We start from the raw sequence: 12,731 nt of genomic DNA on the forward strand, positions 1-12,731 counted from the left end.
TCAAGAAAGGTGCATTAATCACAAATCTTACATACATCGCAAAAACATACCAATACTTTTTCGTCCTACAATATTGGAAACATCTTTTGACAGGTTATATAAATCATCCTTGTATCAAAATGATCTCGGTCTCTGACATGTCCGGGTTGAGCACTCTCATCACAATAAAGGCCAACCCAGTAAACTCAGTATTTAGTCTGAGTTAACTCAGAAGACAGACTGTGTTGGAAGACAGCGGGCATGCGTTGCATGTGTCAAAGTCAGAAAGAGAAATGTGAAGGCAGAGAAAATGAGAGAGACTTTCAGTGCAGTTATTCCTCTCCTCATAAACCGAGCAGACAGCAGGCATTTCCTGTCGCGCTAAAAGCCACACACACACACACACACACACACAAATCAAAGCCACTCTCCAGCTCTAATGGCAATAAGCTGCTCTCTCTCCCTCTCTCGCGTCCTTATAAGGAGTGCATAATTATAACTGCTGTTTAAGTCAAACTTGATCATATCACAAGTAAGAATAACATCTATATATTTTGGTTGCTTGTATTACACACCAGACTGAGAGCAGCTGAAGAAAAGTCTCTGTTTGAGGCCTCGTGCCAAATCATGGCAACAATGCTTACCTTAAGTGTTAATGGGATTAGTATAATTATTTCATAATGATTCTTTGATTATTTACAGTTTGATCTCAGGAAATATCAGTCAATTTACACTCGTAACCTTCATGTGTGTACCTTTTACTATACATGTTTTTTATGGATTTCAAAAATGTTCTCATTTATTTTGTTTTATTGCATTCAGTTGAGTTTTTTCAGTTCTGTTTTCTCCAAAGCCAACCTTTGTTTTCCATGTCCAAACAACATTTTTGGAGCTGAAAAATGACACTAACAAGCTCGAAACTTAGTTACTTAAGTTATGGTTACATTTGATACAAAAGGTAAATAGTGGGAGCCTTGGCTTGATCAGTTGATGTATTGGCTTATTGTTCATATGCTCTTGTTAAATGAAATATCAAGCAAAAACAAGTACGTAAAAAGAGATTTTTTTAAAAATCATTTCTAACCATTTTTTATGTTATCTGCACCTCTGTCTGTCCCTTTCTTTCTCTCTCCACCTCCAGCCGTCAGCACATGGTGGTGTAGGAGGAGTAGGAGGCAGCTACCCTCCCACTGATTCCTGGAATCAACACAGACCTGAACACACTGCGCTGTGGAGCCCTAACATGGAGGTACGCACACTCACTCACACACAGTATATATACAGTATATACAGTATGCATTCACAAACACTTTCATAAAGAACATTTGACAGGGACAACCCACTGAAATTACATCTATTATATTATCCAATGAAGTGGTGGTGAATTTTCATATTTTCGCATAAAAACACATGTACATGTACCAAACATATCTAAAATTTAATTTTGATTAAACATAGCGGGTGATATTACAGTAGTGCGCTGCTCGCTCTTCAACCATATGGTGAAGTTGTTTTGTCGAGCAGACCGCAGTGCTCTGTGCAGGGGAATAAAGTAACTGCAGTCAGGAGAATGTTTTAAAATGGCAACTTGATCCCTGCAATCATTTTTATTATATATTTAAGATCTTCACACAGTTAAATCAGTCACTTGTCAGCATGAAAAAATGATTGAGGTAATCATATTGCTGTCCAGAACCTGTTTATCCCGTTTTGTACTTTTTGAATTTCATTATTTAGTATGACTAAATGTAAAAAAAAATTAAATAAAAAAATTTTGAATACGCAACAATTCACAATTAAGCACTCTTGTTTGCTACAGGACAGTGGATGTGTAGGCCACGCTCTGATGGAGGAGAGGCTGATGATGCAGCAACAACAGATGGAGGATGACCAGCGGTGGCTCGAGCAGGAGGAGAGCTTCATGGTAATACACAAACACAGAGATATGTATTTATAAGATACTGTTTCAAAACATCACCTGTAGAAACAAATTGACCCTTTAAATTCTAGTATTTTTCAACCAGGTCATTCCTTCTATGGGACAGTCGGTCACATAATACTTTGCACTTACCACCTCTGTTGGAGAGATTTAGGGAAACGCAACTCTGCAAGTAACATTTATCGGGGTAAGAAGCCCCCTGAAGTTTTCCAAACAAATTTCAATTTTACATAAATCATTTAAAACGCTTGTCTCTGAGTCTGACCAAAAGTAAACATAGAAAGTAGTCCCCCCGATTAGCTATTGTAGCTAACTAGAAAGGGATCTACTTCCAGGGGAAACTTGACAGCTAACCAAACTAGCATTAGATGCCTCTCAACCTGCACATGCTGGTTTGTTTATATGTGTCAGGCTGTGGGAGCAGTAGCAAATGAGAGAAAATGGCTGGTTGTCTAATAATCAGAATACTTTGGTCATCCAAAGGCAGTCTTCTGTTATTATGGATAAGATCATGGTGTTATTAACACAGTCTATGCTGAAATATTAAAATGTAAAACCAAACACACAGCAACACATACAACAAACCTAAAAGCATGCACACAAAAAAAACAAATGAAAAGATATCATCAAAACCCTAACTGACATAACTGACTGGACTGACAGAAACTAAAAAGGAATGAAATCAAAAATACTAGTAATCCAAACCACTGGATGTTGAAAAAGTGTCATAAACCGTAGTTGTCATGGCCAACAGGATGGATCAACAGAAAACAAAACAAATATTTAGATGTAAAAATAGAATATTGCCTTAGGTCTGCACTTTTTCCACTTAGTAAAAAGTGAAAAATGTGTACTGTTGTTGCCAGATGAGCTGCAGAACATCTTTGAACTGGTTGTGCTTGATTTATCTCATCAGACACTGAAACGTCCCCCAAAAGGAGCCAAATCGCTACTTTTGCAAAACAAGTCTGTTTTTCTTCTCTCTTCAGGTCAGATTGTTTCTCCTCTTGCCTGGATGGGCTATTTTCATTTCTGAGCCAGGTGTAGGAGAGCTGCCAAACAGAAAGAGAGAGAAAAGCACAGAGATGAGGGATGGGGAGTGATGTCCCCTGTCTGTCACTGTTCTTACTGATGGTCAGCGTGCCATATTTGAAAGGCACATTTATTGCTTCACAGAACAGGCAGTCTCTCAGGACAGACCTGTCAGACTGAATTGCTGATATCTTATTTGTTATTTGCTAACCCCTGGGCGTAGTATTTTCTTTCCTGGCCGCTGTATGTTCACTTGCACCACCAGTTCCTCTCGGCACCCACCTTCACAAACTTTTGATAAAACTATGCTTTAATGCTGAGGACACAAAATGACTAAATGGCTCACCGCATCCCCAGCAGTTTTATGGGCCTGACCTTGGACTGTGGAAAAACAAGTGAAAGGAAGCTTCCTTCACAGGGATAAATAAAATATCATGCTATTTGATGACTTCTTCCATCAGTAGAAAGACCCGTTATCAGCCACATTCCTGAAACTTGATACATTGCAGAGGGACTAATGTGCAACCACTGCCCAGAGACTTTTTTTCCATTCCCTCTGATGCACCACCATTGTAAGACCACAAGTCAGTTCATACAAACAAGAAAGTCAGTGTGGTGAATTCAAAGTCTGTTAATCTTGTTCTAATCTGATAATGTCACGGCTCTAGTAGTTGAAAATGAAGTGAACTATGCACAGTATCACTGACAATAAGTTATGACACTCAGCTGATTTAACCACAAAGACAAATTGTGAGAGGATTATTTTTTTAAGGCAGTGTGGTTTATGAAGTCTGAGTGGAAATCTATGTAGCTGTAGTCTACTGTATCATTACTTGTTTCAAGGAATTAGTGTTGACTAAGCCCTTTATCGTTGCATTGTGCACTGACAACACTAGAAAGAGTTTGTAGTCACTTTTGTTTACTATTTATTGTATACTAGTATGCAGTATCATATCATGCCAGCTATGGCCAAGAACATGTAAATATCTGCAAAATGCATCTGTCAAACTTTTAGAGGGGTAATGAATAGAAACTACTTTCTTAACTTTGAATTTTTCTTAAAAGAAACCCTAAATGATGTTTTATTTATCAAGTTACTTTGAATTTGAGCTTTTATGTTCAGGTCTAAACAATATAGAATCTATGTTGTGAATGATTTCCAAGTTCTTAAGTTTTTCCTTGTTTGAATATCAGTGGTGGAAAATATTTACAACTGTACTTAAGTACAATTTGGAGTGAGAATTCTGGTGTATTTCCATGATAAGTTACTATATACGTCTACTTATCTACATTTCAGAGGGAATCATTTTATTATTTTTATTTCACTACATGTATTAGTGTAGTGGAGCTGTAGTTAATAGTAACTTTGTCGAGATTTTTATACAAAGCATACAATAATCGTATAACATATTGTACAATTACAGTATATAAAGCATCACTTGAACCAGCTGCATTAAAATGCTGATTACATAGCAATTCATCAGCAACACATCAGTAATAATAATTCAATAATATAAGCTATATAATGATATAATAATAATAATAATAATAATAATAATAATAATAATAATATGACAGGGGCAAGTAATATGCAAGTAAACTTTGTGATAAACTAAAAGGAGGATCTCTAAAGAGAGAGTAAAAACAGAGAGCAGAGAGAAGGAAAGTGAGGCCTGAATAAAAAGAGATGGAAGTTTGTGAGGAGGAACAGGAGTGGAGGACAGGAGGAGGGAGAAAGGAAGTGGGATTGGCAAGAGCCACGGAGAGGGTGGAATGAACAAGGAGTCACCCATCAGAGAGAGAGAGGGAAACAGAGGGAGATGCAGAGAGATGGAAAAAGTAGGAGGGAGAAACAGACTGAGGGAGAGAAACAGAGAGGAGAGTGAGGCGGTTGGATCTTTTCTCTCCAGGATTTAGTCTCTGGCTCAGTGGAGCTTTTCCTCCTCTGGAAAAATGTTCTCTTTCTCTCTGTCTATCTTTTCCTCCCCCTCCATTCTTCTCTGACTCAGTTTTTCTGTCTTTCTCAGTTCACTTCTCTCTGCACCATCTTCCACATTCTTATTTTCTTCTCTCTCCCAGTTTCTCTGGAGTCTCTGTCCTTCCCTTTACGATCAGTCTTTCTCTCCCTATGTCTTAAGTTTTTATTTGCCTCCATCTCTCTTTCTCTCATACTTTCTGTCCCTATCTCTGCCCTTCTTTCGATGGCCTCCACTCTCTGCTTTCCTCCTCCCGTCTTCTTCAGCCTCTATTCTCCCAGGATGCATCTCTTCAAGGCGTGCTTCACCTTCACGGTACTGAAACAGAAAGAGAGAGGCAGTTGGGGTCATGCTTGGTTTTAGTGGCGCAAATGTAGACAGAGTTTTGTAATGTAAATGTGCGTGGACAGACTGCTGTCATGAAGTCTGTGTGATCAGGATTGTGTTTATCTGCTGCTCTTCTTCCTCACTGACTTGATGATGATGTTCACTTTTTGAGGCAGTGTTGATGGAAAAATGTCAAATTACTGCAGGTCATAGTCACTGGGATTTAAATTCTGCATTTTGCTGGTTAATAGTGCATTTTTCTGTTGAAATATGGTGCTTGGTTAGGAAAAGATAACGATAGCTGCATAGACTTTTTATCTCTGTAACCTGCAGGTGGCTGTCAAACTGTTTATTGATTGTTTGGTTTTTCATATTTATGTTTTTTATTTGTGAATGCCCCATGGTTTTTAACGTTAAGTCTAACTTGCATATAATTTTACAGAAATTGAAATTGCTTTGAATCACATGCTTAGATATGGTTTTTATATTCAATTTTTTTCAATTAAATTTGTCTTTCTGTCTCTTCCCTGCAGAAGACAGAGTCCAGAAACAGCAGAGGAAGCATCGACAGAGAGGACGGCACACTACAAGCACCGGTCAGTCACTGTGTGTGTGTGTGTGTGTGTGTGTGTTTGTGTTGATACTTACATTGAAAATAGGTTGTTTACCTGTTACTGAGTTGGTTTTGTTGAGCTCCACACACTGATGGAGAAAACAATGTAAAGTTAAAACAGAGTCAAAGTGTAATTGGGGAAATGCTGAAAAGACAAGCAGGAGAAAAGTAGCAGATTATAGCAAAGGGGAGAAAGATTTCAGTCTGACAGACAGACAGAGGAAGTACAGAAGCTGGGAGAAGGAGAGAAAGTATTTCTGTCTGTGTGCCAGAGAGGGTACTGCCTACACACCAACCAACCACATGACCACAGAGGGCTCATGGGAGCTTTTAACCCAGAAGCACTGCACAGTCCCACTTTACTGTAAATGTGTGTCGTAATGTCCTAAAGCTAAGGCAAATTCTTAGCTTTAACTGTATCAACTGTAGCTGAGTAGAGACATTGCTGGTGGGAAATGTGAAATCAGAATTACATTTACTTTTTCAAAGAGTTTGTCTCCTTTAATGGTTATTTATGATTAAGAACAAGTGAAGGTTAGCCTACCATTAACCTGGCGTGTGTGTGTGTCTCTGCACAGGGTGGAAGCCAACATATCTACCAGCCTGTAGGGAAACCAGGTGAGAGAACGAGCATACTGACATACTTAAGTAAAAGAAGTGATTTCACACTGTAAACAATACTGTTAAAAATAAATGTCCTGCATTCAAAATTTTATTTAAGTAACAGTACAGGCGTAATATCACCAAAATGTACTTAAAGTATCAAAAGTAAAAGCACTCATTGTACAGAATTGCCCTTTTCAGAGAGTAATAATATAATTTACTACAGCTACATTATATTATTGGAGTGTGGAAATTAGCTCTACCTCAACCTGCCACAACAATAAAACGATGCTTACATGTTAAGTAGTTTATACACTGTTGGATAGTTAAATCTCATATTTCATAATCTGATCAACATGTTCTCTATGTTAAATCATAATCGTAGAAGTTATAGTATAATACTTGAGTAAATGTAAGTAGTCACATACTTTCCATCACTACATACCAGCATAAAGTACCTGTTAGCATGCATCATACTTACTCTTAAGTCCGTACCTCCTCCAAACTCCTTTTTTTCCAGAACATGTGGCTCCTCCTAAGAAACCGCCCCGCCCCGGAGCTCCTGCTCACCTAGGCAACCTGGCCAGTCTCTGCCCCGTGGACAGCTACAACGAGGGGGTCAAGGTATATATGCACACACATATATATTTATTTTGGGTGGAATTGTTGGGTCTAGACCTGCTCAATAGGAAAAGTGCAATGAGATAACTTCTGTTATGAATTGGAGCTATATAAATAAAATTTGAATTAAATTTGAAAATTGAATTGAACACATGCACAACTCAAAGAAGGACACACAGTTAATCTCCTAAAAATACAGAATGTATTTCCCAGTTTTAAAAATGAAAGATGAAGCTGAATAAAATCATTTTTGTGAACTTATTTAGCCTATTTCACTTATGGAAGTCTGGCAGTTCTGTATTTTATTTTGTTAATTTCGCACACATGGTTTGGACATTCCTTTTCTAGCATATCGTTTTTCAGTTGACTTCAACACTATTTGGCATTGATGGGTTGCATGCTGTGCCGCCTGTGGTTGGCTTTGGCCTAATGTGCTGTCCCTCTTCTCTCCCCCTTTATTCCTTCTCCCCCTCTCATTAACATCCATCACTTTATTCTGTTTGTTTCCCTTTTTCACCCTGCCATCTTGTTATTCCTCATCCTGCTTTTCTGACGTGTTACTCTGCATCCATTTATCCACCAATCAATCTGTCAAACCCTTTCCCCTCTCTTCACGACCTGCACACCCCAATCCCCTTCAACCCTCTTCCCTGTCAAACCCCCATCCATCCATCCACCCAACCACACCTCCCTCCCATCTCCTCAACCTCCCCATAGCCGTGGAGGGTAAGCTGATATTTGTGTGTGTCTGTCATCATTGTAGAGTTAGTTAGCTAATAGTTACCATTATTATCATGTGCAGAGAAGCTTTCTGAAGCTCTCTGAATTGTATTGTTTTCTTTTCTTTACCAGAGACTGAACAAAATATCACTGTTGGCAAGTCAAACAAAACATTTGAGCATGGAAGTTCATTCTTGACCTCGGAACAGTATTTGTGACAAAATAATCACAACTGGGGCTTTCAAATGCATCTCATGGTCATTAGCAAAGATGCGATTATTTTGTTGCAAATAAAACATTGTTAGCTTGTTCCACTACTTCCCATTCAAAGTAATGAATACTCCTAGTCATCAATAAGCTGGCTTTAGGCTTGTAGTAGTGTTGTTGCAGAGTGTTGTGAAAAATATCCCTGGTAAAGAAAAATAAAACCAAATGTAAAAGTCACTGTAGTGTTTTTATTTAGATCAATAGAAGCATTGTAAACTGATCACTGTATGTCTTCCATTGTGTCTTTAGATGTTCAGTATAGTTAAATGAATGTAGTTAAATTAGTCCCAGTCATTAACTGGTTATAGGTTTGGTGTAGAAGAAACATCCACCCAAAATAAGACGGTGTCGACCCACATTCGTCCAGGAGTGTTCCATTGTAGAAAAGGTTTCAGTCGTAGTCACCTGGACAATGTCTTGAATTTGAAAACATTGTCCAGATGACTACGACTGAAACCTTTTCTACAACATCCACCCAAAATGTAAATGAAAATTAATTTCATGCTATTTCCTGTGATGAGATCTTCACAGGAGAAGCTGTACGATATGTTTGGCTTTAACATCATACAGACACTTGAGTGTGTTGTTTCTAGCTTTGTGAGAGACGTTTTCTCATTCACAAGCCAACATTTAATGCACAAAAACGGAATTGTGGCTTAAGGCGATTTTTCATTCAAATCCACCCCTCTACGAGCTCTTTCTCATTAAAGAGGTTGGCCTACAAATTGCTTCAGCCACGCTTTAATCATGTCCCCACATTAATGGCTGCACCACACCATTTAAAAACAAGTTTTGCAGCTTAAACAAAATCGAATCAGCTGGGTAGTTTTGTGAACATTGATTAAACCTGCATTGAGGGATTTTTGACCACTAGGGGCTGGAAAGACAAGAACAAACTGATGTGTGTCAACAACTTATCAAGTTGTCAATAATCTAAACATTCAGCACAGAGCTTCAGAGTTGGATGTTTGGTTCGTGAGCACCCCTTTCACATTTCACTAAATCATTTGAATTAACATACCGTTAAATAAAAAAAGGATCGTTAGTATAAAAACTATTGCTTAATGCAGGTTGAACTTTTGAGTCTGTCGCTAGACAACTTACCCTGTCTGTCCTGCCATCACACTGTACTAACAACCCAACACACTCTGTCTTAGTAGAAAAGTCAAGGTATCTAGTATGTAGGTAGAAATGCATGTAGACACAAATAACAACCCGAGGTGTGTGTGTGTGTGTGTGTGTGTGTGTGTGTGTGTGTGTGTGTGAGAGTGAGTGTGAGTGAGAGTGAGTGTGTAAACCTAGTCAGATACTGCCTCCCAGTGTTGTGTCGGTGTAACTACAGTCACCTATGTTGACCCTGTTAGCAGAAAGAGCTTATCTTTAAGAATTAAAATTTAACTCGTAACACAAATTCTAAAATGAGTTAATTTAATACACTCTTCTTTTCATAAGATTGACTTTTAAAAATGTGTAAAATGTCTGTTTTTAGTGGCTTATTGCAACTCATTGTACTTTCCTCACTGATCCAGTTGCAGCCTCAGGAGATCAGTCCGCCCCCCACCGCCAACTTGGATCGTTCCAACGACAAAGTGTATGAGAATGTGACAGGATTGGTTAAAGCTGTGATTGAAATGTCCAATAGGATTCAGCCTGCAGCCCCAGAAGAGTATGTCCCAATGGTTAAGGTAGGATCAATATTCTCTCTCTGAAAAAAATAACAAAACACAGTGATCTTAACTGTCATTTTAGCTTATTCTTACATAAAGAAAATATTACTTTTCTATCCCTTATTTTAAAAGTATTTTGAAACAAGTTAAAGATCCATCATCAGCAACAGATTTAAAAGTGCATGTTAACTGAAGACTGATGCAAAAATGTGTGTGTGTGTGTGTGTTTGATAGGAGGTGGGTCTGGCGCTGAGGACTCTGCTAGCGACAGTAGATGAGACACTTCCTGTGCTGCCAGCCAGCACACACAGAGAGGTAAACACATACATACAATTTAAAATTTTATAATGGAGGTTGAAAATACAAAACAGTTCCCTGAATACTGTAACTAAAGGTGCCTCAGTGTAAAATCACTGCAAAAAACTCCTGATGACTCTAGCAAACAGATTTCTATGTTCTGTCATTGCGAGTGTATTAAAAATAAATGGTTTTATACATGCAGACATGTATACAACACATATCAACAAGGCATTTATTCACTATGATATTTACAGTTGATGTCGTCTTTTCTACGCTGGCTCATGCTGTCATATAATACGCAAAATGTTATGTTTATCCCATTTTAAAATGCATGTGACTTCCAGTTCTCAAACACTGTTATAAGAGTTTAAATTATGGAGGAAAAAAAGTGTATTGGAACTAAAAAGGAGGGAAAAGTATCTCTGGTTTGACAGAGATTTTAAACTCTTTTTTTAAATTGTTTATTGTAACTTTATGAATGTGTAATTCTGAAGGCTCTGCACACCCACACAGGTTTTTCTACATGTTCTGGCTATTTAGACCACTACTCATGTTTAAGTTGGGTGGACCATGTGTTGCAAGCTTCATTCTAAAGTTTCTTTTCGGTTCTTCCTTTTGTGAAGAATGTGTTGTATGATCTTGCCTTTTTGTTTGCGTTATCACAGATTGAGATGGCCCAGAAGTTGTTGAATTCAGATCTGGCCGAGTTAATATCGAAGATGAAACTGGCCCAACAGTATGTCATGACAAGGTGGGTACAAACCGGATATGTTTAACTGATAATGATGGTTTATTGCTTACTTTACAGCAATGGTGACATAGCAATTGTTTTATGTGTGCTGGACAGTTTACAAAAGGACTACAAGAAACACATGCTAATGGCAGCGCACGCCCTCGCAGTCGACGCCAAGAACCTGCTGGATGTCATCGACCAATCGCGACTCAAGATGATCCGGATTTAATCAAGTCAGAGGGGGCAGGGCCGGGAGTTTCGGTTGCTGTGCAGATGGAGAGTGCAGTAGCTCTCATCACAAAGAGAACATTTAGATGGATATCAGTTGTGATGAAAAAATGAACTAATGGACAGCAGACATGACCGACAAACAATCAGCTCCCTCTCCTCCCTCAAACATTCATCGTTTCCGTTTTTTCTCTCTCTGGCAACGCTCCTGTTTTGATCAATATTGTGTTGTTTTGTACTTTTGTTGCATTATTTGCTTTTTGTATCCAGAGAAACGCCCTTCTCCCCCGATCACCTCAAAGATGAGTTTAAAAAAATAAAATAAAATCATCCATTACTACTTTTTAATCTTTAAGTGAATCAAACAAAGGTTTCAGAGGCTCGCTTGAAGGACTGCAGATATATTTTGGTGAATGGACGCACCGAAATCTGCCACACACACACACGACTAACACTCTCCACATATGCAGGATGTAACAACTGGAACTGAAGAGCCAGGACGAGGAGGATAATGAAGATGATGTGATAATGTTGTTGTTTAAACATGCTTTTATATCATTATTAATTATTATTATTATTACTACTATTTTCAGCCTTGACTCTTACAGTATGTCAGTTTTTCAGTCTTCCGCTTGAAAATTGTATAGGCAAAAGTGATTGATTACAGCTCCTCATAAATGTCATATTTTCATCTTTTTTTTCATCTCTCTAGATCTCTTTATCTCAGGCATCAAGAGGTGGCATACAAATGAAATATGAAAGTTGAATTTTGAAGAACAAACTAAATGTCACAGGCCACTTTTTTAAGTTAACTTACATAGTAAATATACAAAGAAGCTATATTTTTACAAGTTCCTGAGGGATGAATTGTTAATGAATAAGGGAGAGGGATGAAAAGGGGGGAAAGTGAAGGGAGAGAGGGGTGACAGGTGGAGGGAGCGTGGTTTTTGAGTTACAATGGAGGTGCTAATTATACTGTACAGTAGGTCACCCTGTGCCAAATGAACTGCAGTTGACTGAAAAGGAACATTTCAAAATTTCAAAATGCTCTGACATTAGTTTTCTCAAAAATTCAAGGACATTTTTTAGCAGCCACTTATTTTTGCATTAGTTTCTTTAAAAAATGTAAAATTCATGTTAGTTACTTTATCGCTTGCTTTGTATATCGAAGCCAAATTGTGTTGTTGCATCAGTTATGTTGTGGATTCCTTCTGTCCTATTTGGTGTTCACTCAACAAGATGCAGTGCAAGCTTTCGGTTACACGCTCTGTCAAATTTCCTTCAGATTGTTCTTGGGGTTTATCATTTAAATTGTTCATCACCAACATGATTTGCTCTTTCTCTCCTCCATCAGTCCTCCCGTTTTCTTTCCCTGTCTTTCTACCTCCTTCCACTGGTTATTTATACCTTTATTCCCTCTCTTCCTCTGCTCTTTCACCCCCACATTTCTGCTTTTTTTTCTCCCCGTTACCATCCCTCCCTTCAGCCTCGTCTTCCTCTGCTCCCTCTCTGATTCTCTCTCCATTCCACTGTTCCCTCTCCCGAGGTGAGCAGTATTCTCAGGAAGGAGTCACATGTACAGTTGCTAAACCAAGCAAATAAAACACTGTTATCATTAAGAAATAATTTTAGTCTGCTTCTTTAAGTGTGTCTGTCCCTAATCTTACTCTCTCTTTCCAATAGTATCTATTCTCTGGATATGTGTGTTAGAACGTGTCTGTTGAAT

At 38.3% G+C, this 12,731-nt stretch overlaps 1 protein-coding gene across 15 annotated transcripts in view; it reads left to right on the plus strand.

Moving 5' to 3' along the window:
* Positions 1–12,631, plus strand: part of ptk2aa (protein tyrosine kinase 2aa) — a 67,433-nt gene extending 54,802 nt beyond the window's left edge. For 12 of the 15 annotated variants that reach the window (XM_044172757.1, XM_044172759.1, XM_044172756.1 and 9 more), the window contains 10 exons: positions 1,121–1,228; positions 1,799–1,903; positions 5,787–5,849; positions 6,445–6,484; positions 6,990–7,093; positions 7,808–7,816; positions 9,607–9,762; positions 9,979–10,059; positions 10,710–10,795; positions 10,892–12,631. In XM_044172757.1, the coding sequence (XP_044028692.1) occupies positions 1,121–1,228; positions 1,799–1,903; positions 5,787–5,849; positions 6,445–6,484; positions 6,990–7,093; positions 7,808–7,816; positions 9,607–9,762; positions 9,979–10,059; positions 10,710–10,795; positions 10,892–11,006 (867 nt within the window). In that variant the 3' untranslated portion in view covers positions 11,007–12,631. The remainder of the gene's footprint in view (positions 1–1,120; positions 1,229–1,798; positions 1,904–5,786; positions 5,850–6,444; positions 6,485–6,989; positions 7,094–7,807; positions 7,817–9,606; positions 9,763–9,978; positions 10,060–10,709; positions 10,796–10,891) is intronic. The other 3 variants (XM_044172752.1, XM_044172766.1, XM_044172765.1) reach the window with 1 other exon arrangement.
* Positions 12,632–12,731: the final 100 nt, after the last annotated feature.

This window comes from Siniperca chuatsi, linkage group LG17 (assembly GCF_020085105.1).
Source record: "Siniperca chuatsi isolate FFG_IHB_CAS linkage group LG17, ASM2008510v1, whole genome shotgun sequence".
NCBI classification, from domain to species: Eukaryota; Metazoa; Chordata; class Actinopteri; order Centrarchiformes; family Sinipercidae; genus Siniperca; species Siniperca chuatsi.